The sequence below is a fragment of the Meleagris gallopavo genome, chromosome 2 (assembly GCF_905368555.1).
Source record: "Meleagris gallopavo chromosome 2, MGAL_WU_HG_1.1, whole genome shotgun sequence".
In the NCBI taxonomy this organism is placed as follows: domain Eukaryota; kingdom Metazoa; phylum Chordata; class Aves; order Galliformes; family Phasianidae; genus Meleagris; species Meleagris gallopavo.
In genome coordinates, this window is record NC_139405.1 from 33,208,476 (window position 1) to 33,235,756 (window position 27,281).

General features: G+C 37.2%; 1 protein-coding gene across 4 annotated transcripts in view; it reads right to left on the reverse strand.

Annotated features, from left to right (window-relative positions):
* Positions 1–445: 445 nt before the first annotated feature.
* Positions 446–27,281, reverse strand: part of CNST (consortin, connexin sorting protein) — a 48,790-nt gene continuing 21,954 nt past the window's right edge. Inside the window, exons 4-13 of one of the 4 annotated variants that reach the window (XR_014882123.1) lie at positions 26,829–27,034; positions 24,503–24,533; positions 21,815–21,901; positions 21,255–21,369; positions 19,555–19,576; positions 19,281–19,377; positions 13,892–14,772; positions 6,312–6,447; positions 4,364–4,672; positions 446–3,966 (exon numbers count right to left, since the gene is read on the reverse strand). Coding sequence is in view for 3 of the 4 variants with exons in the window: in XM_085219593.1 (XP_085075719.1) it covers positions 4,467–4,672; positions 6,312–6,447; positions 13,892–14,772; positions 19,281–19,377; positions 19,555–19,576; positions 21,255–21,369; positions 21,815–21,901; positions 24,503–24,533; positions 26,829–27,034 (1,781 nt within the window). In the remaining variant the exon portion in view is untranslated. Of the gene's footprint in view, positions 4,673–6,311; positions 6,448–9,462; positions 9,594–11,339; positions 12,068–13,891; positions 14,773–19,280; positions 19,378–19,554; positions 19,577–21,254; positions 21,370–21,814; positions 21,902–24,502; positions 24,534–26,828; positions 27,035–27,281 lie in introns of those variants that run through there. The other 3 variants (XM_085219593.1, XM_085219595.1, XM_085219594.1) reach the window with 3 other exon arrangements.

Sequence of the window (27,281 nt, forward strand, 5' to 3'; positions counted from 1 at the left end):
AGGAATGGGGATGCTGCTAAAGGCAGTGCTGCATGCTGCAAACAGGAGGTGGCTGGCTTGGGTCGGGTTGGAGTCAGTTTAGTTTACTTGAACTCAAAGAGAAACTGGGTTGTGACCAGCATTTTTCAAACCTACCATCCAACATCTTTTAGAGCACTGCAGTAAGGCAACATTTCAGTATTTAAACACACTGTCCTGGACAAACAGTGCTCTGTGTGGAGGCTGAGTTTTCAGTTAGCCAGTAAAAGAAAAGTGAGCCAACCAACCAACTCAAGAAACTTACATCATGCTAAAATCCAAACCAATCCTCATGCATTTTATCCTCATCTGTTCTCCTGGTTTTGGTTATATCATGAAATTCTCTTTGGAGATGCTGCTCATTTACTTAATTTCACAGACCTTCTCAGTCTTTTCATACATTTAGAAATCACAGTACCCAGAAAGGTTCATATATTTTCTTTGGGACACTTTTTATTTTATTTTTTGCTACAGTATTTAAATTACAAGCTTGGGTGATGGTTTCAAACACAATTATTTACTCCTTTTGCTAAAGAAGCTAGATTTGTTACAAATAGTTATTAGTCCTTTCAGATGGTCTTGGCTTTACATTATGGTACAAAATAGGCAAACATATTTTCCTGGGAGGGTAGCATCCCCTTTGGTTATCAAGTGCAATCACACAAGAATTCGGACTTCTGACCTACTCCACTCATTTGATATTTTAAGCTTGCCCTTTACCCAAAGAAATCCTTAAACAAGAGTTTCCCCTTTGGTCAGACTACTTCCCACAGTGTGCCACCAGCACTATGCATTTTCCAAGTATGAAAGCAAAATAGTAGAAAAACATTTTAAAACATGAGCCGTGTCTAGATTGCAAATCTCTGCTGTCATGTCTGGGCTGTGGAAAATGCTTCCTCACCTACACTGCTGGGAACCAGACTGTGGTACAGCACAGCTATGCTACAGCACAGCGCTCTTCCTGGTGTACTTCACACTGCTTGGGGTGAGGGTGCTAATTATGCCATCAGAAAACTCTTTTTGGCTCTGTGCATTGAATGCACATTGAGAACCTTGTTGGTTTTGATCCCTTGCAAGAATCTCTCTAAAATCATTACACTGAGAGGATAAACTGGAAGATGGGGTTTCTGATGGAGTGCGGCGGGTGGTAAGTCGCCACAGCTTTTACCTTTGAAGGCAAGTAATCAACCTGACATCCAATCATCTTTCTAGAAATGAGTTTTAACTAATATCATGTACTGAACCGTTCCCTGAATTGTCCTACTGACTACAAATGCTTTTACAGTGGTCTGTTTCTCCTACTGCCAAGCAGAACAACTACCTATCCTTGAATGCAAATGGCTTTACAATGCACAAAAGGGAAGGAAAAAGCTTCTACTCTTTTCTTCCTACTTATAACAGTCTTAGCTGTTGCTCAGCATTACTTGACCACAAGCTCCTCAGATGAAGATAACTGTCCAAATCCCTTTTTAGCTTAGATTTCCCTGACCAAGGTTCTGACCCCTGGGGCTACCCAGGTGGAAGCAATGCCACCAGCAATCAAAAGGGAACAGAATACACAGAACAGCCAACACCTGGCCAACCTGCACGCTCTCTGGATTTCAAACAAAGCACATTTTTTATGGTTGATCACCACAAGTCTGATAATGTAGTGCAGACCATGCAAACCATACTGACAATTGTCAGGCAAAGCAAGAATTAGTGCCATCATCTTCTCACAAAGGAACGCCAATTGAAATCAGATCCAGACTCGAGCACCTGGTTGCAACAGCTCAGAAGAGGAGCCTGGCAGCCCGTGTGTGTGTGCCCCATCTGCTCCCCCAGATCCTGACAGATCCTGCAGCAGTGGCACCTGGGCACAGGCCTGGAGGCTGCAGAGGTGCTCACACTGCAGTGCAAATACAAGGCAGCTGGGCTACACGGAACACCTGGCTGCTCATTCTTCCTCCGGTGTGTGCAGGTGAAGAAGTGCCCTACCTTTCCATGATCTTCTCATTGTCAGTTCTGCTGATATTAGCAAGACTCTGCACTGGGAACACAACACAAAGTTGCCATACCAAGATTCAGACCACAGATTTTCTCTGAACTGCTTATCAAAAATTGCTTTGACTTTAAATAGCTTTATCGTTTTAAATAAAATAATTATTTTTAAATAGTTCTAATTAAACGAACCTAGAAGTAGAAGATCTTTGATCTTCATATCTGATATACTTTTGAATAAATAGTTCTATATATACCTTTTGACTTTTTGGTGAGGAAGTGCACAAAAACTTAAACAGATTTTTAAGCTGAAATCAACAGTTGTCTTTTAGAAATAAACTTAATATCCTGAAACACTCAACGCGAAGTTACAGAAATGCAAAATATATTCTAACTACACAATCACTATAAATATATATTTTAAGTGAATGCATGCTTTTTAATTACTCTGTGAGCAAATTACCAAAAAAGAAAAAAATTAAGATTTTCTTCAAAATAAAAACTAAATAAATACATAGACCAGGACTTAAAATAATAAACTGAACCAGCCAGTAACTCTTTAAAATACAAAAGCATCTCTCCCCTTCTCCTCTAGATCAGTCCAGCCTTACAATGCTCTGAGGCAACCAGCAGAAAATACACCAAACTACTGTTCTTAAGCTTACATTCTGAAAACAAACGTTGTCATTAATTGAGGCATTTTAAATTTACTGTTTAATAAGGAGCTGCCACACGAGGCTTCCTAAAGTATCAACTAAGCCTCGGCAGTGAGAACTGAAAAAGAAATCATATGTGCAGTTTGTTTCAGAAAATGTATGGTTTTAACTTCTGCTTTAAAATTCCGTAAAGCATAACAGAGCATTAGGAACAATCAAGCTCGCTAGTAGAGGGACAATTGGCTTGCAAATGCCAGAAAGCACGATCGTTTAATGTTATAACTCTGAGCGATGCCTCGAGGATTTCACTTTGTGGTAGTTTACAAAATAAGCTCGACTTTAAGGTGCTGCATTGTACGTTAGTAAGCTGGAAACCATGGAGAGGAGTGAAGCGGACCCCCTGCAAACTGCTGTTTCCTGAGGCATGAAGGACTTGTCTCACACAAGGCCTGCAGCAGGGCCAGGCCAACAGGCTCTGTGCCAGGACATCTGCTGTGTTCAGACCACAGCGCGGACCGAGGGCCTACGTCGCCAGTTCTGACCTTCACCATCACGTCAGTGTCTCTCTCATACACCACGCAGGAAGGGCTGAGCACCAGGTGATAGAAACAGCCATTTAAAATGACTCTTTTTACTGATTTAAATGTGTTTGTAGAGCTGGTAGAAAAAGAGAGCAGATTTTACAAGTCTCAGAACTGGAGGGCAAATAGATACAAATGTGCTTTATCTGCTGGAAGAAGTGCCCTGGACTACCGAGAGGCTGCGGATCTGCGGCAAGCCTCTGAGCACCTTCTGTTGGATCAGTTCCACTGTACGTTAAGTCCAATGATCCTGTGTGCTCCTCCGGGGTGTAGGGAATCAGACATGAGCCCTAATTGCAGTAAGTATTCACAGACAAAGGCAAGGATCATTATTCCCCATTTATGGAGGAGAAACCGAGGCACAAAGTGATTATTGTAAGCCAGTGACATAGCTGGACAGGAATCCCAGCCAGCCTGACACCTACAACCAGGTGCTTTAAAATTGGCCAAAGCCACACTGCTATTAACGTGAATAATTTACTGAACATCTTGCTCCTTTTTCTGCATTTAGTGAGACCAATGATTTCTTTTTTATCCTCCTCCTTCTAAAACAGCCCGCACAACACTGGGAGTAAAGTTCCAGGAAACAATGTGAAATCTGCCAGCAGATTTATCCCACACATGATGTTCCCCATATGCTGTAAGGTGCAGGTCGGCCTGTTATCACTGAATGGGGGCTCCGTGAATGCTGCTGCACTCTTCTCACTCCACGCAAATTATTACATGGCTCACTGGGAGAATTAAAATGGAGAAAAATAGTAAGACTTAGAAGAAAAATAATGTTTTCATAAAACACAGACTTATTGCATGATAGTTGGAGGCAACACCTTTGCACAAACAGCTTTAAATCAGAGCTGTTCTTTAACTAAGCTTTCAGAGATTGCTTACACAATGTGTGGCAATGGGAGAGCATATAGAAGACAGTTAATTTTCTTCTTTCTTCTTCAGTTGCTCAAGCTGTTGAAAAGCTGCTTGTCTAATCTTAAATGGGTGTAGTGAATGACTTGTTATTCTCCCATACCACACTGCTACGGCTTAAGATGTGAACAGTTTGCCACCTGATTGCTAAAAGGGAATTTTTCTCAATTTCTAAGTAACAGTGTAAGTACATCATCAAATGCACATCACCTGCAGTTGGCAAGTGTTACAAAGAACTTGAAATCACAGGTTTTTTTAATAGCCTCTCCAGCAACCAGTGGTGAGCTCAGTGTGTTGTCTCAGTCTATTTCAGCTACGAGAAGGCAATCCAGTGCTTAAGTTCTTCCACACGCTGCAGTATCTGGGTATAATAGAAATCCATGTTGGCTGCAAAGTCTTTACACACAGGGGATTCCATGTCACCAAAGGTGCAGTACAATGCAGTTCCTCCGATGCTAAGGAAAACGGTTGCTATGCACAGCAGGATCAGCAAAATACAGGAGCCACCAGCTACTTCATCTGTGAGCAGAAGAGAAGAAAAGGTGAATAAGAGACCAGACAAAGCAACACAAACGTGTATGTGCCATAGTTTTATCAGTATTCTGTATCATGACATCATGCGACAGACTATTTGGGTGCAGAGGCACACTGCACTGCAGAGCTGTTTCCTGGTTTCTCTAGCAGCCTCACGTGAATTCTGACTCTCCAAGGGGAAGATACGCTGGGATGTTCTGCATTTCCCAGGAGCTTCCATGTGATTTTTGATTCTGGGTGATGGGGGAAGAGCTCTGATCTTTTCTGGGAGGCAAGCCATGAAGAGCATGCCGATAAAGACTCAGACTGACTCAGTCACTCCTCCGGTTTCGTTTTTGGTTCGTTTTCATTAATTACTCTTAAATATTCTCTATTAATTCACCTTCCTTTTAATAAATCTCTATTGTTTTTTTTTTTTTTCCTTCTTCCTTCCCCCCACTCTTTCTTCCAAGGGGATGGAGGGTGCTGTGTGATTAACTCTTCAAAATGCGACAGTATGAGAAAACCTGAGATTTGTTTTAGAAACCTAAGTAATTATGTAGTGCCTTTTCTGCAACCTGTGTCCCTGTCGTTGCTTGTATTACTTGTAGAGTCAATCCACACCGAAGTATAACAGATTTGAATGAGAGAACATTGTACAACCAAAGCCTTCCTTCATGGAAATACCTGAAATGAAATGAAAGCTTTGAAAATAAAACAGATGTAAACGTTCTTCCTTCACTTGTACAGCCACTGACTGGCCAGATGAACTGATTGTATTTATTCTCACGTTTTGACTGTAGGAGTGAAGACAAAACCTTCACAGAAGCCCACTGTGAGGGGTTAGTTTACATCACTGTTATCTGTAGTAACTCTTTGCAAGACTCTTTATTGAGATGAGGATGCTGCAGCTGTGTTGCTGCACCCTCACTACTTTTCCTTGACAGGCTGTTTGCATGAACAACACCTGCATTTTCTGTCAGATTGAAGAGGCTCTAAGAAAATTTCTCTTTCACCCATCAGAAGGGGAAACGGAGGGAAAAACTGAAGCTTTTTTTTTTTTTAATTTGATTTAAAATGATAATAATGAAAATCAGCTTCCCTTCTGAATCACTAAATCCATGCAGAAACAAAAATAATATTAAAAAAGGAAGCTACTGAAGTTGTATTTTTAAATATAATTTTTTTCTAAATATTTTCAAGAAAAAAAATATGAGAAGGTAGCAAATGGATTTTCCTTTTGGTGTGTGAGACATGTCATGGAGTGTTAAAATGCTGCTCAGTTTCTCTAGCAGACTGTACTGAAGTATTATGAAACTACTCCAGCACTGCAAAACAGGCTTGGGCTTTAGTTAAAATGATCCTAGGGCAAAACAGTAAAGTATTGAAGGCTTTTGCAATCTAGAACTCTCAAAAAAAAAAAGAAGAAATGAAAGAAAAATACCAAATCTCTGAGCCTGAAATGATACAAGAGCACAAGAGTGCCTCAGCTATTAGAGACCACTGAAACTAGATAACCTTTTCTCATTTCAACTTAAAAAAAAGCAAGGTGCAATGTGAACGTTCGCTTAGCTCTTGAGAACCAAAAGTTCAACACTGTTCGCACCTTGAGAGCACATGCTGTGAGTTAACAGTATTAGAATACCTTGATCAAAAGTGTCTTCCATTTCTTGGAACCGGACTCTTCTCTTTGTTTGCCTTTGCTGGACTTGGGCAATTGTTTTTCCATCCCTGTCATCTCTCTTCTTTAGTATAGACACCAATCCTTCTGCTGGGGCAATCTATCAGGAAAGATTACCAAAAACCATTTGACAGTGATTAGCACAACAGATGTGAGAAATTAAAGCATAAGATCTTCTTAACAAAGGCTTTGAGGAGTAAATGAGAGAAATAGAAAACAAATGGTTTCTACTCTGCTTTTCTGAAACATCGCAGTACTTGTGAAACTCTCTTCTTGAACAAAGAATTTCACAGCATGAAGGAAAGCTGCAGTACCATTCTGCTGTCTAGAAGGTGAATAAGAATGACAATGTTTGCTTTTGGTCACTATCAAAGTTAAACATGCGATGAATACTTAGTATGATCTAAATTGTACATCAGCTCCTTCATAAGCTCATGTCATGAAATCATGTGGGTTGGGGCAAAGTCAAAACCACTCTCAATAGAGGACAGTAAGAGGTCAAAGACACCACAGCTGCCTTTCCAAAGACATAATCCTGCAGAGCCTATCAAATACTTATTGTGAGATTAATTTTTCAGCATTGTGATTGGTTCCCCAAGGGAGAAAACAGGCTATAGCAGAGGACAAACAAATAAAAACATCAGGGGAAAAAGAAATCTTTGTGCTTCCAGATAAGTGTCAGCTCCATATTGTTATAAGCTCTCTAGATAAAGCACCAGTTCAAAAATGCTTCCCTGCAGTGATACATTCAATAAGTCATTAACACTCCTTTCCTACTTCATTTGATTTAGCTACAATAGTTTATACTTTTCTTCCCACAAAGCCATGTTAAGATGTTAGATCAAAGAGAAGTTCATAATTTCCTTTTGATTATAGGAAGAAAAATAGGAGAAATATTAGAATAAAAATGGATAATGGAGAATTAAAAATGCTGTCATGAATTGGCACTGTGAAGGTCCTCTGCCAAATGAATTAGTACTGATTATCCTGGGTATTTGACTCTCTAAACGAAGCACAAGACTTACCATTTTCCCCAACAAAACTTTCATCGGTTAAAAATACAAACCAAAGCACCTTTTTTTGTATAACTGTTTGTGTCCAGAAAGTAATTTTTCCTAATTACATACCAGAAAATGTTTTTCCTAATTACATATCAGAAAATGTTTTTCCTTGTTACAGCAAATATACCATGCTACTAGACCCTTACAAACAAAAGTATCAGCCAATTTTCTGAAGTCAAAGAAAAGAGAAACAGAAAAAGAAACACTTTGAGTTGAAACAGTAAAGCAAGGGACAACATTAATCCAAAGGTACATGCTATAGGTACAGAACTATACTTATTATATTCAACTATCCAATTTTTCTTCCATTTCTGCCAAACATCGATGCAATTATACAAAAGAAAAGGTCTTCAAAAAGCAGAACTTAGGTGAGCAGTGTACAGGAACATCTGAGTTTATAGACACTAAAAGTGGATGCAACTGTATTTGCAGGATACATTACTTGGGTACAAAAACCAAAGCTAAAATTGCCATGGTAGCAGTATATGTCGGCTGTGAAGCAGATGCCCATAGGGAGTCACTTGATGAAACCCTGCAACTGGGTTTGCAGGATCATGTGCCAAACATGCTAACATACTGACAGACTGTGCTTTAGCAAACTGAAAGGGTTCAAGAACATCCTGATATTTCACAGGTGTAACAATCTACATGCTAATGTTAGCATTTGGTTAAACTAAGTGTAAGACTCACTGCTTGTGTGCTTCACAATTCTGTTTTAAAGCAGCTACTGTTTTTCTTTCATTACCATGACCCTTTAATGAGAATGCATATTGTTTAAAGTTATTACAAATACAATACCTTAAGCAAGAAAGAAAATCTATTGATGAGACAGAGGCTTGATACAAATATTACCTAAGCATTATCTAAGACATAAGTACTACCTAAGATACACAAACAGAAGCAAATCCTATTCCTTAGTTCTACACTCACCACGCTCTTCTCAACTTGAAATCTTTCTTTTCTGAAAAGAAGTCTTATCCATCTCTCCATAAATTTGAGTGGTCCCTTTTAAAACCTATTTTGTATATCAGTGATAACTTTTGCTACATTCAAAAGTAAACTGTATGCATTTGTGCTACAACTAAGACTCACCTATGTAGCAGACATGAGCCAAAAACTCATCGTGAAGGGACAACTTTCCAGACATTACTATAGTTGCAGACAACTGACTGCCTAACCATCCCATAATCTACCCAATTCATAAGACCACGCAATTATAAGAGTTGTGGAAACAAGAAAAACGAGTGACTTCGTAACTTACGATCCTAAACTTGCTTATGTAATGCATCAATGCAAGCTACAATCAGAGAGATGGTGTGCTGAGCAGAAATGGAGAGCACAATCCAATAGGCATTGCCCCAGCTGTGCCATTTGGCACTTAACTGATAAGTGTGGCAATTAAATTTGATGTATCCACTCCGGTGGTATTTTACACCCCTCAGATGTTGATCTCAACAACTCACAGAGCTGGTCACTGTGGGTAAATGCCTTCAAATTTTTCCCAAAATGCAACTGAGAAGATAAAACTGATCTCTGATGCACTTCCCTTTCAATACTCACTTTCCCTTTTGATTATCTATGTAAAAGCTCGAGTGGTTTAATGAAACAACGCAATGAAGTACTTATAATGTAGTGAAAGTGTGAAAAGAAATTGTTTAAATCAGTGTATGGAAGACTGCTATGTGATACCAGTGAAGCAGCAGTAACAGCCTGCATGCTTCTCACCACTGGGTTGAAGCTTCTACTGGTGATATTGAATTAGCTTTGCAGAACTGCCATGAAAATTTATCAGGTCAGCCGGAAAATAAATGCTTGTGCTTCCATGTTGTGACAAGGAAGGGGGATTGTGGAGGAGTTCATTAATTTGACTCATTTATTTAGGAGGGCAACATGACATTATGTCCTTTAAAAGAGTGGATTATTTTAAGCTTCTATGTATGGTATTGCTTTTATAAAGAGGATCAATGGCTCCTCCCAAGCCACCCACGCAGCAGACTAGCTGCTGCCAGATATGCCTGCTCACATTTGGTTCTGATAGCACTTGGGAACCTCACCTGGGTGCAGTGGGGTATTTTTACTTCTCTCCTAAGAGTAAAGTGCAGCAGTCTGTTCCACACACTTCATTTTGTCTGTTGGCTCCTGCTAGTTCTTGTATGACTGTGTCACAGGCTCTGTCTCCTCCATGCTGAAAAGCAGAGGGCTAGGTCTGATGGGATTACCTGGAAATGTGTCCCAGCGATTACAGTTATGTAAAAGGCTTGCTACAATGAAGCTCACTTACTTTTGCTGCCAGCACCCATGAACATTTCAGGATTTACTTCTAGGTGTAAAAGACTTAAATGATACAGCACAGTTTCTCTATTCTAAACATATTCTTTCTCTTAAAAAGAGTGAGCCAGGGCTTTTGATTTTGTAACACGATCATTTATGGTAATGTTACGCTCCTGACCCAGCAAGAGCCATAGATCACACTTTTAAAGCTCTCTTTGATCAGAATGTTTTTACACGATATGCAGTTCATACCTACATTATTTCATCTGCCTTTCACCTGACATGGCATCCAGATTTTCCTTTTGTTCTGCAAAGCAACTACAAAGCTATGCTTCCTATTCAGGGACAGCTTATTCTTAAAATGCAAATACAAATACAAGCATATGGAGTTCTGCACAAAGCCATGTTTACAGCTTTCTTTCTACCACATTCTCGACTGCAGCTGAAAACTGTCTAACAAAAATACCACATTTTATTTTTCGATTTTCAGTCATAAAAATATCATTACTGCACTTAGGACTGTCACGTATGAATAGCGCCCATCTCACTACCAATAAAATCTCATTCAATTAAAACAACTGTAAGTAAAATATTTTTTCTTGCATCTTTCATTTAGAAAGACTTCAAAGCAGTATAGAAAAGGATTACATTAGAACCATCTCCCACTAATTAAACAGCCATCAAAAGCAGCAGAACAGAGGTAGGAGGAATTTAAGAAGCCAGAAATCATTATTTAAATTTGAATTTAATGAGGGAAGTGTGGTTAATACAGCTAACCACAAGTCAAGCCTGTGCTTGGCTTGAATCACAAAAGGAAAAATGCAGGCCTGCACCAGGCCATGCTGTGGGCTGCGCTGTGCGCCATAAAAGAGCTACAGGTAACAGACAGTAGTGAAACATGGATTTTTTCCTTAATTCCAGGTTAAATAATTAACAACGGATGCTATTGGGCTTTCTATGTAACTGAGAATAGTTACTCAGTCCTGCTGGCCTCGATAAAACTACTTGAGTGGAGCTTTCACAACAGCCATCCAAAATCTGCTTGCAGTTGACACCAAGCAAACTTAAAACTACAGGACCTGAGCCATACAATTGGACAAGGGATCTCAACAAAGCACTGTCTCTACACTTTGTGCAGGTAGGTGAAGACTTCATTTCTGCACCCAAATCAGCTGCCACTTAGTACATATTCAGTAGATTTTGAAATCTTTGTATACAAAAAGTGCAATCCAAAGCTACTACTTTACACTGTGGTAAGGAGTCTCAATACTTCCACTTTCTGAAACAAATTTCAAATGATAATTGGCCATTAAGAAAAAAACCAAAATTTTATTCATTTCCCTAATAATCTCGCAGATATAAAGCTTTATTTGATACGGCAAAACACACCTTACATTACTGAGGTTACAATTTGTGTGATTGCTAGTGTGCCATTTTGTCATGTACTTCTGAAATCTGTCACTGCCAACTGTTGATATGCTCTGAAGCTCTTTACTAGGTATATGAAGGCACTTTCTATATAGCTTCAGTGATTTTCCATCATTTGCACACAAGTTTGCATGGATAGTATTAGTAGAGAAATACCTAGAACAACTGACTGTAAAATATGTAAAACACTATTTCAGTTTTCAAGTTATTTAAAGCCAGAAGAAAAAATTAGTAGATTTTCGGTCTTTAATTAATTATTGCAAATAGTAGCCTAAAAGCAAGGGACATACATAAAGGATCTGAATTACAGAAATCTGTGAGACAACTGTGCTCAATATGGGGTAAAAAAAATCCCTTCCAACACAAGTACTTATCCTTTCCCATTTACAGTAAATTATTACACCCCCCAATGAATAATATTGATCCTACCATATGATTTTTGTACCTAGTTTATTTCAAAACGGTCTTAATCTTTGCCCTCCTTTCTAACTTACTTGTGACAATTTTGTAACTATTTGCTCCAGGAAAAGTTTGATCGTAGTCACATTGATTGACTTCTTTTTTATTTTAAATTGTCATACTGGCACATTTCATGTAAGGACTTGTTGTTGTTGTGCTTGCTTGTGTCTACACAATGCATTTGTAGTACTTCTTTCATAATTATTGTAAGAAAACATTGTAAACTTATTAGATGGCCACAATCAGAACAATTCAACTTCAAAGGCAGACAAGTAGAACAAGAAAGGAAAAAATGTTATTGTTGGATGCAAAGATCAGTCTGCTTGTCAAAATATCATTAGAATCTTATTTTAGCACTAAAACAAAGTCAGCGTAAGTAAATAGTGATCATGTCTGAGAGGTGGCATGCTCTGCCAGTTCCTGGTGCCTTCCAAGGAAGTTGCAGGTGAACACCAAGTCTGAAATGCAGCCCCCAAGGGTGATGACTGGCAATAAGATTAACTGGGAAAACAAAATATAAATGTATAATGAAACAATACAGGCTACACACCCTGCTATACCTAGCAATATCAAGCATTGTAAAACAAGCCCAGGCATTGCATATCACAAGTTTTAATTGGTGTCAAAATGAATGCATCTTTGCTTCTCCCTGATTTAATCCCCCAGCCCTACACAGTTCAGGTCTCTTCCTAAGAAAGACTGGAAAAGACTCCCAGCAGTGACAGCCAACATCATGAGCTACATAGCAAAAATATTTTAAAAATGCTATGGAAAGACTCAAGGTACTTTTTACCTCTCTAGAGACTCAGTTTTGCCATCAGAGTACTGGCAGTACTAGCAGTATGACAGCAAACTAGAAATGACACTGGATTCCCTGTAAAGCAATGACTGTTGTCATTGGCCACTGGCCCAATCAATAGAAGCATCACTATTCTAACAGTATCAATATGCTCCTTCCTATGCAATCCTTTAAATGCAAGTAGCTCAAGCATAGCAACTTAAAAATAGCAGCTATAGGGTTAATTTATGATTTTTCTACATAAAACAATTATCTCCTTGGAAATGAGTGAACATAAGGCAGTGGATTCACTGCAAAGTTTGATTTCCTATATTAATGTATATGTGGGATCCCACATGTATGTGCTGTGAAGAGCTCATGTATAGCTACCACTGAATCCAAAAAAGCTGAAGTAAAACCAGCTTTGTATACAGGACCTTCAGTCTTGGTATGTGACATGCTTCCTGACATCCCACAGAAAGACAAGGTGTCATAGGGGTGATCAGGATGCCTGATATTGCAAGGTAGAAAAGAAGCTGCTTAGGTGGGGAAAAAAAAAAACAACCCACAACATAAAATGCTTTGTTTCTAGCTCTGGAGATTTTACCAAAGATGTAATAACATTAATGTGCATATCCAGTATTTAGTTCCCCGCTTGGCTGCAGTCTGTGGCTGATTATGGGTCTTGATCTATATGTATTAACTTCTGATCTGTAGAAAAGTACTGTTACTTTTTATTGCCAAGGGTTGTTGCACTGTTAAATGCATTAAAAATAGAGATGAACCAACAAGACACCTTCTTCAGTCTTTCCCCTCCAGCAACTGAAATCACATAATTTCAAAATAATCCCATTTGTACATTTAAAGGGAAAGCTTTTACAGTCCAGTATTTGCAAACGCAACAAAAACAGGAGATAAGGTGTAGAAGGCATCACACACTCTCTGACCAAGTCATACAGCAATAAAATTTAATATATATGTTCTCAGAAGGGCACTTCAGCTTGTGAAGCACTTATCCTTGTTGCGGCCTATGGTGGGTTCAGGTTTAGAAGTTTTTCCATAAGCTTGGTTGAACAATAAAACTGCCTGAGCCTGGCAAACTTAAAGCCCATACATGCATTTATAGAGTTTATTACATATGCAGCTCTTCTCACCTTTAGTTGGAGTGGAAAAGTAAATTTTATTCTTTGAATAGAAAAAATCCATGTTATAAACAGGTATTATGTAGACCCCTTAAATAAAATCATAATTTAACAGGAACTGTCAACCTCTCTCCTAACAGTTTATGTTACAAATAAAAATGGAGTTCACACTAATTGGTAAAAATCAATGTAATTTTTAGATGCACAGAGCAGCACTTGGCAGAAGGATGCAAACAGATAAAAGGGAACTTTCCCTCTGAATTAACTCAGAACAAGTAAATACATACAGACTTCAGATTAAAGAAATAAGAGATATTGAACACATTTTGAAATAGGCAATACCTAAAATATTTTGAAATAACGATGAAATAACGTGGAGGGTTTTATAGGATTCACAATATTTACCTCAGCAATCTCTATCCTTCTTGCAAGTTCATCAAGAGAAGAAAAGCTGTCATCTAGTGATAAAGCTTCCAGTGAGCTGTAAGATGCTCGTTCAGGTGAAATATCTGGGACAGCGTCAAATTCTTCTTGATTTGCTAAGTTTGCAAATGATTCTTCAGTGTCTATTATGTTGCCATTTAAAAATCTGAGATAGACATCTTCTTGTTCTTCACTTTTTACCTTTTCCTCCTGTCCTGGTGCTCTCTGCTTTTCCTTGCATACTCGTGAATGGGCAGTACTCTCATGCTCAGATACTTTACTACTTTCAGAGCATACATTTGAAGCAGTTCTGTCCTGGGAAGATTTTTCATTATCGTCATCATCGGGCCGTTTCTGTTGCTGGTTTAAATCGCTGTTTCCGAATTGGCCACTAGTGATTTCTGAAGAGCTAGCAACAAGTTTTGATCTGAGAAGATTTTTATCAGCTTGTACGTTTTTATCAGTAGAAACCAAATCAGCAGGCATATAATCAGCATCTGTTAAAACCAAGGCGTCTACCATTGGCCTGGGAGAGAATTTTACTCCGGGTTTGCCAGCTGTCTCTTCTATTTTTTCTGCATCCTTAGAGATCTGCTTTTCTCTCAGCAGCAAACTGTTATCTTTGCCAGCATCCCCCGATGATAAACAGCCCGGAGAAGGCCTGCCCACTGTCCCTGTGGACTGGGTGTGTGGCTCCAGTGCTGATTCTGCACTGCAGTGCTGCTCCTCCATGTGGTCCTTTCCTGCAGCTACCAGAAGACTCACCGCCTCCTTCTGCTCCTCAGTTTGCTTTTCACCGGTAAGACGGGAGCTCGGCTGTTGATCTTCTTTCTTTGGTCGGTTGCCAGGACAAGTTTCAGTACCTAAGTGCGACAGGAAAACAGTTGCAGTGTTTTTAGATGATTCAAAGCATCAGCAGAAAGAGTATACTGTGATTTGATAACGTTGTAATCTAATCCTTGAGATGTGCTCCCATAAAGGACAGGTCTCTGTGCTCCAGGCAAATAAAAATTTTGTAGTCTGAAAAGCTGACTCCCGATTTGACAAAGTGTTTATGTGCATTCTTACAGGCTGAGCACACACTTCAGTGTCCACCTGAAAAGAGAGAGAGTCACTCCCATGCTTTCAGAAAAATATGTCTTTCTGAACAGCTTCTAAAGCATATTTTAGTGGGCACACGTTATGGAGGCCTGAAGCACAAATAAATGCACTTAATAACTACTGAAAGCTGTATTCTGATGCCAGTGTATCTACTACCACTCAGGAAGATCTCATTAGTTCTTTAAGAAAGCTGAAATCATGCTAATTTAATATATTTTAAATTACATTCTTTTAAGTGGGTAACAAGCTCCTTTGATTAATTGTAAATTAAAAATCCAGTTATAATATTTTATGTAACACTGTGTAACAAGTTCCTTTTTAGATGTTAGTTTACATATTAAAAATGGGATTCAGCTTATTTATGTGGTCATATTTACAATACAAATAAAAACTGATTTCTCTCGTGAAATTTCAGAGAGAACTGAAAGGAATTCTACATGGCTTGTGATTCACCTACCATTGATATGATCTGCTAATGAAGGAATAGATGGTTGGTCTGAGTCGTGCTTGAAATTACTAGACATTAGCCATTATAAGAATCTCAAAGTCAAATCTTGCCCTTAATGATTATGAAGAGAAGGGAGTAGTCACAGCTAACTCTAACAGAAATGATCTTTTTTTCCATACTTTAATAAAAACAGTAATAGTAGTAGCTCCAAACAAAAAATTCCTACTTCTAGAAAATGCTTGTTTGCATTTTTTTGGGTCACATCCAAAAGCAGAAAGGTCTCATAAATAGATTAACAAAGAGATCAAACACTGCCCTCATTAACAGAATGTGTTCTGACAATGACTGAAGATCTTTACGATAACCTCATCCTCCCCCACCTGTTAAAACATCACTTTAAATCTGAGCACTTTCCTTCCCTTTTTACATGAAACAAGGTCACACCCTTTTGTCTTTTAAGAAATGTTCACATTAATTCATTTTATTGAGTGATTTTATTAAATTCCATACTCTCCCCATTTTCAAAGACAATGAAGTACAAAGCAGCATAAAAAAGACAGGCTAGGGAATTAAAAAAAAGAATATCCAGCCATCTAAAATGCAGACAAAAATCAGAACGAGATTAACACTTGGAAGGGTATTGAGAACCTGGCTTATGAATGAAGAAATGGCTATGAGACAGGGACTTTTTGAAAAATAGGCACAGATGAGTAGATAGCCCAAGGGATTTGTAATGGGATACTGAGCCTCTCACGTATAGGTCATGAGGTCAAACACAGCCTGGATTATTAGGACAAGATTTTGTTACCATCTGTCAGTTTTTCCTAGTGAATACATCTACGTTACAATAGGCATCTTTGTTGGCAGTGCCAATTGTAACATCAAAGATTAAATGGAATCAGAAATTAAATCGAACTCATTACAGTGAAAGATGGCCCTTGAGCTCTACAGGCTTGTATTCCTCAGAAAGTAATAAATGATCCCAGCATTGCTATCTGCCTACGGAGGTACAAGAATTGAGATGTAATGATCACTGCTACATTCCATGTCAAATTTTCAGCACCTTTTAATATGTTCTTTATACTCATTTCAGAACACTTCCTAAGACAACTCATACCTGCTATATGCTCAAGGCAAGTTAAGACAAATACTCAGACTTAAATTAGGGAACATGCTTTTCTTACAAAGTGAAAATGAAATGTACCCACCAACATGGCAGCAATTTTTATCTGTAAGAGATATAACAAAGGTTCTACAGAAAATTTTTTAGCAGCAAAAGCACTTACAGCAATTTAGAACTTTTTTTTTCCTAAACAGAGTTCCTATAAAACTGCCACTTGTTTTGTTCATGGCAAAAACCTGTAGTCACCACTTTTTCATTCTGTTAATACAAGGCTGTCTAGCAGAGAGCGCTGAGAACGCTACCTGTGAAGAATTCACACACCTCCATCCTTGTCTCTCCTCCTTATTCACCGTAAGACAACTAATAAGAAGTTTATCCCCCTCTTGGAAATTGGGCTATATGTGTACGCACTGCAAACTGATGCTAACTGTGCCATTAAACTCATCATTTCTTTAGAGAATGCTTCATGACACATGAACTTGATTATCTTCAGTGAACACCAAGGTCATTTAAGTTTTCAGTTAGAAACCAAATAAATTGATGAATATAGAATGAATCAATTCTCACCCTTTCATATATACACATAGCCTAAATGGGTCAGTCTCTCTGCTGGTAGAATCAAAGATAAAATCTTCCAGAGAGAAAAGAGTAATAGAATATGAATTCACATGAAGGACTGCCTTCAAATCACTTGAGTGTATCCTTTTCCTGTCTTGCTGTAAGTCATATTTTTACTAGCAGTTCAGTAGCTCACCCTTCATTTTGGCAGATACATTTCTATGTAGAAAGTAGGAAAACAAAAACAAAACAAAACAAGTTTCATTCTGAGGTAGAAAAAAAGCCCACAAAAGGAGATGGTAAGCATTTTAAGTTTGCAGTGAGAAGGCCCATGCACTTGGGCTAATGTTGAAGTGGCTAGTTTATATATTATAAACTGTAGAGTTGTAGTAGCATAGGATTCTGCTGGAGTTCAGACAAAATTGTGAATTATGAAATGCAAATATTGCTTCTAGTCCTTATCACTGGAGCACTGTACAATTCAGCCACAGTTTGGCTATTTTTTTATGCAGCACTCAGTGAAATATATACAAATCCAGAGTTATGGATCATCTCTGTTCATTTTCTGCACTAAGTTCGTACTGGTATTCTCCTTACACAAATCCTAACTGTGACAAAAGCCCCATGCTGCTGACATATGGACACTGCGAGGGGCAGCATTACCACTGTTTTTATTAAAAGATGCACTGCCTTTACAAATCAAGAGATCAGCCAGGATAAGGAGTCATCGCCTCCTCAAGAACATACTAACCTTGTGAGAGGTGTCTCTTGTAAGTCCTATGCGTTTAATCTTGAGTTACACTTGAAATATTCCTAACTTTGTATTGAAAAAGAATTTAACACTGCTAGAACAGCTTTCTATTGATATATATAATCTTATTAATTCACAAACATTTCAGAGGAACCCAAGGGTTTTGATGATGTTTTGAAAACACTTAGGAAGTCCATTTATACCATCAATTAATTACACATTAATTTTAAATGCCTAGATGCTGTGATTTAACAATGAAACAAAATGATACTTAACTCACAAGTTTCAAAAGTTCAGAATTTTTGCTCTCCAGAAAGCTGTTGTTCCTACTTGGAATAAAAACAATGACCAAATTGCAAGTGTCTAATGTTTTTCCATGTTCTTTCAATCATCCAAAACTAAAAAAGCATTCAGTCTTTTTGATCTGCTTTCTGAGTTGTAGAGCATGTTTGTTCTGTATTTTGTTTTTAGTTTGATTACATGAACAAAGACAGAGAAGGGGCAATATAGTGGTCACAGTAAAAGAAGATGAAGATGAGAAGAATCCACATATTTAGAGAGTTGCCATTAACTCCAAATTCTCAGAACTTTCTGGATTCAGGATGAAATACACTTGTAGAATAGTTTATATTGAAGGGGACCTCTGGATGCTATCTAGGTCAACTCTCTTCTTGCGAGAAGTTAATCTGTTTTTGAGGAAATGTCCTCAGTTTAGGCCATTTTGGGCAACTTGAATACAGCATAAAAAAAACATTTTAAGCTGAGATAGAAGATGAAGTGTAGCATAGTAGTCAAACAATGCTCTTTTCCTCTCTGTCTCCACTGCAACAATTTACTAATTTTCAATGATTATTCCAACACATTACTCAAATAAAGCAGCTGCTGCCCCAAGGCAGGAGAAGAAAAATGAAACTGACATAAAAGCATGTACTGAAAAAAATTAGCTGAAGTATAACTTGCTCTTCTAGACTCCCCACAAGCTCCTTAATTTTCTGTTCTGTTTACAGAAAGATGTGGCTTATAATCAGTATATCATACTTTTAAATATATCAAATGGCCACAATTTAGAATATTTGTCATTGTTCATGTATCTTATCTCTAGTTTGACATAAATTTTAGCTTAGGAAGGCTGCTATAAATGCATACTCATCTACAAAAACCTTTTCTGATAGAGGCTAGAATTAGTTTACTACACTTCTGAATATCAATTACTAATTAAAATTGCATAGTATGTCCATTGTGCAATTGTTGTGAAAAAATACACAAAAAATGGATCAATTTGTGGTAATCCAAAAGTAGCTTCAAATGAAACAGCTTTATATAGTATTTACACGAATACATCATTACAAGATATTATTCCAAACAAATGCATGTACGTATACACACATACCTGATTTGAAAGCAGCAGCTTCTCTTTCCTTTAAATTCTCTGATCCAATTAACTTGAGCAAACAACCGCTTTCTGATGTATTTTCTGCAACTCCTGGCTGTAAAATATGACGGTATTTCCTGTAATTTTGGGGCTTAAACAGGAATACTACGACTTTTTGAAACATTTGTGCTTCAAACAATTTCTCTACTAAACTGAAAAAACTAAAATAATGTTAAAAATACGTTTATTAGCAACCTTCAGCAAAGCAGAAGATACAGAAATGGCTGCTTACCTTATTTTTGGGCGCCTGTGGCCTGTGGCAATAAAGAAAAAAAGGCATAAATCACACTACTCAACAACAGCATTCTTTATAACAAATATCATTGAAATCAGTGGCGTGTACTGACAGGACAAGGGGTAACAGGCAAAAAGTGCAACACAGGAAGTTCCATACAAATATGAGGAAGAACTTCTTTACTGAGAGGGTGCACTGGAACAGGCTGCTCAGAGAGTCTCCTTTGGAGATATTCAAGACTCATCATGGTGCCTTCCTGTGCAACCTGCTTTAGCCATGATCTTCAGAGGTCCCTCCCAACCCTTACAGTTCTGTGATATTGTGATCTAAATTCCTGTACAACTTCATGCTAAAAGAAAACATTGCCAACTTAAAAAATGTAAGGGCGCAATATCTACTAGTATAAAAACTCTGATCACTTTAACAGACGTTGAGAAAAGAAAAAAAAAAAACACCTTTCACCCTTATTTTCCTCCCTCTAGACTGTTTACACTGGGACATATTTCCTGGGTATTGTATGATATAGGAGCTCCCACTGGTTCCACTGGGATTCACAGGTGTGTCAGCACTGTTAATCGTAAGGACTTTGCAAACTGTGTAAACATTCGTGCACAGCGTGTAAATTACTTTCAATTACAAAAACAAAAAGCTCATATTTTCGAAGATCCTGGCTTAAAGTATCATTTTAATTTCAAAATAAAGTGATCTTAAAACATTGAAAACAAATATGAAACAAGAAAAGCAAATTGGCTTTTGCCTGGAGAGCTTGGAAAAGTGATAATATTAAATATGGAGAACTAATCACGGCAAATGAACACAGTTCTTAATTTTTTCTCAAGTTGCAGGCTTCCTCAGGACTACGAATGACTTTACATAAATGAATTTCTGTATTTAAGTGAGGCTGCTTGGAAAAAATTAGAAGGAGAAAGCTGAGTAATGTTTAACAAGGCAACAATTCATTGCCCAGGGAGGTGCTGCAAGTTGCAGCACATAAATCGTAATAGTCTTGTGTCCTAATTTTTGTGTGAGCTTACAAGGTCACGTATAATGAAACGTAGGTTGAGAAACCCTGCAGGCACTCAAGAGTAACCTTGCAGAAGCAGCAGCAGTGGCAGTAAACTTGCCGTGCTAGAGCTGCCTCTTCCTCTTGCAGAAATGCAGGCTTATGCTTTCTGCAAATTCCTTCCCAAACAAAAGTAAATAACCTCAGCCTGGGTTCTGACGGTCAGCCTGGGAGTTTTCCAATTTCTGAAACATCACTCAGGAAAAAAATGTGGAAGATAAACCATACCCTAAGAACAACAGGAGTATTTTGTCTTCTGTTGTATCCAGACTGACTAAGCCCATGCAAATATATTTGAAGAAGTTTTCTCTCCCCATTTGATTGAGAGTGCCTTTTGGCTGATCATTTTTCAGTGGCAGTTAGTATAATTTTTTCTGTCTGTCCTTTAAACTCAAGATCTAGCAGGTAGGACATTCACCAATGAACTATCAGATCTTTCCCTGGGTCAATTGGACCCAGGGATTGGGTATAATCTCTTATGTGCTTATATTATCAAATTCACTGAAGGCAATGGGATGCAGATTTTATTTTGGGTCTGGACCATTTTAAACAACCGTTTTAAAACACACTGTAATAGTAAGCAGACAACAGCTACACTAACATGTTAGCACTAAAGAAGTAACATCATACTTACTGTTGATGTGAAGAACAAACTTTAGTAAGCTTTTCCAACTCTTCACTACTCAGTCCTTTAGCTGAATTCCTCAACGTTCTATCTGGACTAGAGACTGCTGCTTTCCATTTTCTTTCTGAATTAAATTCAAATATCCAAACTATTACAAAAGTAATATTTGCTTATCATAAAACATGCACATTAAACTAATTGATGGGGAAAAATTATCAATTACTCCACTGTTACGCTCTACAATCTTGTTTTAGACTGTGTAAAAAGCATCGTATTTTGCCATAAGGTGCTTTATTTACATCACATCAGATTGAAACTTGAAGTAAAAATACACTCCCAAAAGCTATAGGGCTTATATATAATGAATAAATTATTGGCACCTTTTTCATGAAACATGCATGAAGGGGTCCAGAGAAGGAATATTCTTCTCATAACAAACTAGAGAAATCTGGGTATAAATGCTATTTCTGCTGCTTATTGGCTTTAAGCTCGCAAAACAAACACTGTTATTTACAAAGGCAAAACAAGTGAACTCTTCCTACTATCATATTAGTTTAGCCTGTACTTACCCCACTGCTCCTGTATGGAAGAAAGATTTGCAAGCAGTTGTTCATGATACAATCGTTCAAGCTGAATGAACTTCATTGCCTTCTCATCTTAAAGGCTGGTTAAAGAAAAATGCACACACATGTGGACATACTACTATTTCTTTGTTTTTGACATCATATTTGAATGGAAAATCGTAATGTATCTGAAACACCATTAAGTCAGACTGAACAATAATTAGCATCCAGATCTCTGTGCAAGGGAGAAAATGAATACAGCAAATAAGAACAAAGATAAGTTCCAAAAATGAAAACTCTATTCTTTTCAGCAGTTACCTCTTCACATGTCTTGTAGCCAACGGAAGATTTTCTAGAAAAGAGATGAGCAACACTTTACTTTGTTGACAACTGTAAGGTAAATTGAAGCTCTTGGAAGTGAAAAGCAAAACAATGATACAAATGCTAGTACACATCTCTCAAGAAATACAATTATGTGTCAATAAACATAACTAAATGAAAATACAACTCCTTTTACTCATCAGCTGGAGATCAGTATCAAAAAAACGTCAACAGCTGAAACTTCACAAAACACACTTCCCCTATTCAACCACTGTATTCAACACTGTTGGACAGCTGCACTACTTTCTTTCTTCTTCGTAAAGATTCTGCTTCATTTTTTTCTCCATGAAGAACTCTTTCTCTCCCTTAGGGTTATCATCATATTTGTACAATGTATCTTTATAATTTGTAATAGTGGAGGGTATTTCTAGCTCCATCAAACTCGAGTTGTTTGTTATTCTGTTTAAGGCCACGTTTATCAGCTCGAATTTAATTACACAGTGCAACGAGTATAGAAGTATTCTGAACAAACATTAATAATATAGAAAAAATAATTTCCATTATTCATTTTAATTAAAATATTGAAGTAATTCTTATAAAAACATAAGAGGCATTTGTAATTTTTGTTAGGCTCATGCACCATATAAATGGCATGGCTTATAAACAACAATATTAACAGAAAGAATATTCCTTGCCCTCAAGAATTCTGTTACTGGGAACAGTAACAGAGATCAGAAAGATAGCCTTAGAGGATCACAGCAACAACCCTGAATTATTGTTAAATAGGCAGTTCTACACTGGATGAATTAAAATACCCATCATGAATAATTAACACAATGTAACATGATCAAGTAAGTTCTTTATTAACCTTGGGAAACTGATGGCTGCAAGTACAGGGGAGATTTCCTTCATAAATATGTATTATACTGTGGTATTGAATTCCACATGTCAGGTGTATATTGCACTTTAAATATATCCTTTGATCAGATATAAATTTAAGGCTCCCCCATAAAATTTCTATGAAAGAGAAAATGTATTTCATCATAGAATCATAGAATGGCCTCAAAAGGACCTCAAAGACCATCTAATTTTAACCCCCCTGCCATGGGCAGGATTGCCAACCACTAGACCAGGCTGCCCAGAGCGATTTCTATCATACTGATGGATGTTTTTTATGGTTGAGTGTATTTTTCCACAAATAGCCATAATGTTCCTGCAGAACTTTTCTATTCTGCTAATTTGTGCTATAATTTTTTTTTTTTTCCTTTTTCTGATGGATGTTTTTGAAGACAATGATGGGTAATTTCACATATTACCTTTAAAACATTGCTATCGCTGTTGCCTTGTTTTTATACCATTGCCAAATATAATTGGCAAGATTTAAGGATACATAACTGTTTCTTTTGCTTTGTTCTTTAATCATTATAATTGCCCACATGCTCCCTATTTTTTTTACAAATTACATAATAAATAACGTGTATGCACAGACTTTGTTAAATTCATGACACACCTCAGTGAGTCATATACACATGAAGGGCTTACAACTTTCCTCTTCTTTTTACAGCCTGAACATTTTTCTTCAAAAGCAAACAGAGAAATAGCTGGACCAGATTAAAAAAAATAAAAATAAAAAAAAATAATAAATATATATATATATATTTCAAGGTTTAATATAATTATTATCTCCCAGAATTACTGAAATATCTTAATTATTACCAGTTTGACTATTTGAACTGATTGACCAAACTTGTTTACATTATCTAGGAATAAACCAAAGTAACCACTTGGGTCCTAGAGGCAGAAGAACCTGTGACAGTTCTTCAAACTACTTTGGCATGATTTTGAATAATTAGCACTTGACAAAGAACATGTTGCTGTTGTATGCAGGTTACTGATCTCCCTTAGCACAATGTGTTTGGTATTTTTATTCTAATTTAGACACTAATCGTTCACAGTCTAACTGTGATAATCTTGTTCTTACTATGACAGTGCCCTGTTTGATACAACAGAACACAAAACCTATCTAGATCAGACATATTTTCAGTTATTAGAATATTGAACAAAACTTTTTTTTACCCTATAAAACAGATGTCCTTTAAAAACATTTTCTTACTTCCTCATTTCTGCACAACTATAAACAATTGTATCAGCACAGTTTTTGAAAGTGGACTTATTACTTAAATTATATTGCAGCCGTCTGATTAGGGAGGAACTCCTTACATACTGTATATTCACTCATGGGTAAATTATTGCTCTTCGCTTATTTTAACCCTGACCCACAACCTGTGAGTCAATGTCAAAGTATGTATTTTCTGTTTTATCGTGTCAGATTATTTTAATATCACATAATAAATTTTACAGGTAAAAGGATACATTCCTCCTCTTGAAAATAGGTCTCAGCTATCTGAAAAGGAAAAAAAAAACCCCAGGAAAATTAGCATTCCTTCATTTTTATGAGAGTGGCAGGGATATAATTTGAACTTTTCATTATAGCTTTAAATGGCTGCTTTGCAGATTCATATTTAGTTTTAAGAGAATAGAAATATTTAGACTAAATGCACGTACTCTTATTCTAAGAAAGATGCTTAAAGAGAATATCAAACAAAGATATCATAAGTTTACCCGCACAAATGAATTTGCTCAAATATATGTTGGGTTTTGTCTTGTTACAACAACATTTATTTCAGCAATTTTTAAAAATGATTATATTAGAAAGTTATAAAATGACAGAAGCACTGTGTTTAATGATAGATTAATTTTATTTCTATTACTGACCATGATCTAAGATCATAGTCGAGCTCTCCTGAGCATTACAGTGCAATGTGATAAAATGGAGAAATAGAGGCTTCCTGACTAATGAGAAAACAACAATCTCTAGATCAAAGACACTGAAAGTAACACCTACAGCAAGATCAGAGATATACCAGCAAGCTTCCTGTTTATATCCCATTTACAACATTTCAGATTTTAAGCATTTGAAATTCATGAGATAAACATGAGACGAATGAATTTCTTTTTTTTTTTTTTTTGTTACTCCCAGTTCACCAGCAGAATCCAGACAATAGCACTGCAGGAACCTTCTTCCACTTTCTTTCATGAAGCTACTCTTCTCTGTTAAAAAGATCTAAAGACTCTCTGCTTCTTATGTCATTTCCCAAAGCATAGCACATTGGAATCTGAAGCTCTTTCAGAATAGAGCAGGTCATACAGTTCAGCCAGACAGCAGCTGTTTGATTAGAATTGTTGCTGTTATGACAGAACAAAGATGAGTCTTTTCCTCCTAAAACTGACATTTCTATAATTAAAACTGGGTTTGCAACAGGACAGCTCTACCAAAGACCATCCCTCCCCTCTGACAAATAGTCTTAGAAATTTACAACATGAAAAAACTTATTTGTGCTTGCCAGAAAAGTAGGTAGACTTTTCTTAGAAATCAGAAGAATAGTGATGTGCTTGTTGGTAAATGCAATATAAACCTCAGAAGTAAAAATGTGTTTTTCAAACATCCCAATACAAATTGCTTGATATGTCTTAGGAAGAAAGAGAATGTGTTTGGTTGACATGTTTGAATCTGGAAACCCAGACTGTTTTCAGTTCTGTCACAGTTTCTGTGTGACTTTGAAAAGGTTGTTTGCCTTAGGGTTTGGCTTCCTCAGGTATGAAGCTGTGAGCAGATTTCATCTCTACTGCGGTCAATGACACTCCTTCATGTTTGTCAAGTTTTGAAAGTCTTGCCCTAACGGTATTGTTTTCCAATGTAGACCTTTGTACTGACTCATAGACAAACACCAAATTTGACATGGCTGTAAGTACAAATGGTTAACCTTAATGCTAAGTTTCAAATAAATTAAGGAACAGTAGGAAATAACTTCACTTAACTTCACACAAATCTTAAAAAAACAACAACAAAACAAACAAAAAACAAAAACCCCTCCTATGTTAAATGTCAAGCATCTAGAACTTGTGATATGAAAAAGAAGCCTCTCCTAACATCATCTCTCATCTCTGTCAAAAGAGAATAAGAATGCAGGTGTGCCATCAAAGTGAAAATATTTAAAATATTACAGTGGTCCAATTTTCCACAATAAGGACAACGTAACTAAGTCAAGTCAGACACTATCATGTCTCTATAGCCTATGAGTTACTTCAGCCAAACAAAAAGTCTTCCAGCCCACTGTTAGTCCAACACAACAGAACTATGCATTAATAGTGCATCGAGTCCTAGCCTCATACTTTTCAAAGTGTGCTTTTCAAATTACACTGTATTTCCCTCGGTAGTGCAGATGTGGTGACTGTGCTAGAAAAAGTATATACTAAGGAACCTTGAATCTTAGCATTCACACATGAAGTTCAAGCTAGGAAGAAGTCTGCAGTAGCAAAAATAATTTCAGGTACAAAATGTGATTTAGACATCAGCTATCTTGCATTTCTGTGTCCTAAATATTCCACTAGTGTCCTACATATCATGCAAAGCCTGTCTTTGAGAGTTTCCTTCAGAATGTACTTCTGAGACAGCTTATAATTTAATATATATATATTAGAGTGGACATATTTGCCTTCATCCTCTGTTAAACAGCAAAACTTGAAAATACACTGTCCAGATATGAATACTGACATATGTTGAATCAGTGCATCTTTTTCCTACTGAAAAAAAGTCTCAATCACAAAGTGTGCAGCAATCCAGAATCATAGGAAGTACCTGATGGAGACACAGGGGCAGTGTCTTTGAATCCATCTGCTCAACCTCTTCACGGAGCAAAGAGAAAAGGGACTGCAACGTTTGTTTTTGTTCTTTTTGGTGAGAATTTTCATTTGCTTCAACAGCACCTTCAGAATGCACAGAATCTGTATGTGTAACAAGAGTATTTTCCTCCTTGATTGCTGTGGTTCCCACTGAAGGAACTCCTTTAAAAAGAACAAGTACTTAGGTTAGGATTAAAAAAAATATGCTGACCTGCATTTTTAGGAAATTTCAATACAAAAGCTGTGAATAAAATCTTATTATCTTAAATAATAGTCCTGCAAGTTAATAAAATATTGGTTTTGTCAAAATTAGTTGCAATCAGTCTGTCTCAATGTCAGCTCACCTACCTGGAAAGACATAGTGACACACATCAGCTATTTCTGTACACTACTAACTGGGACTCAACTT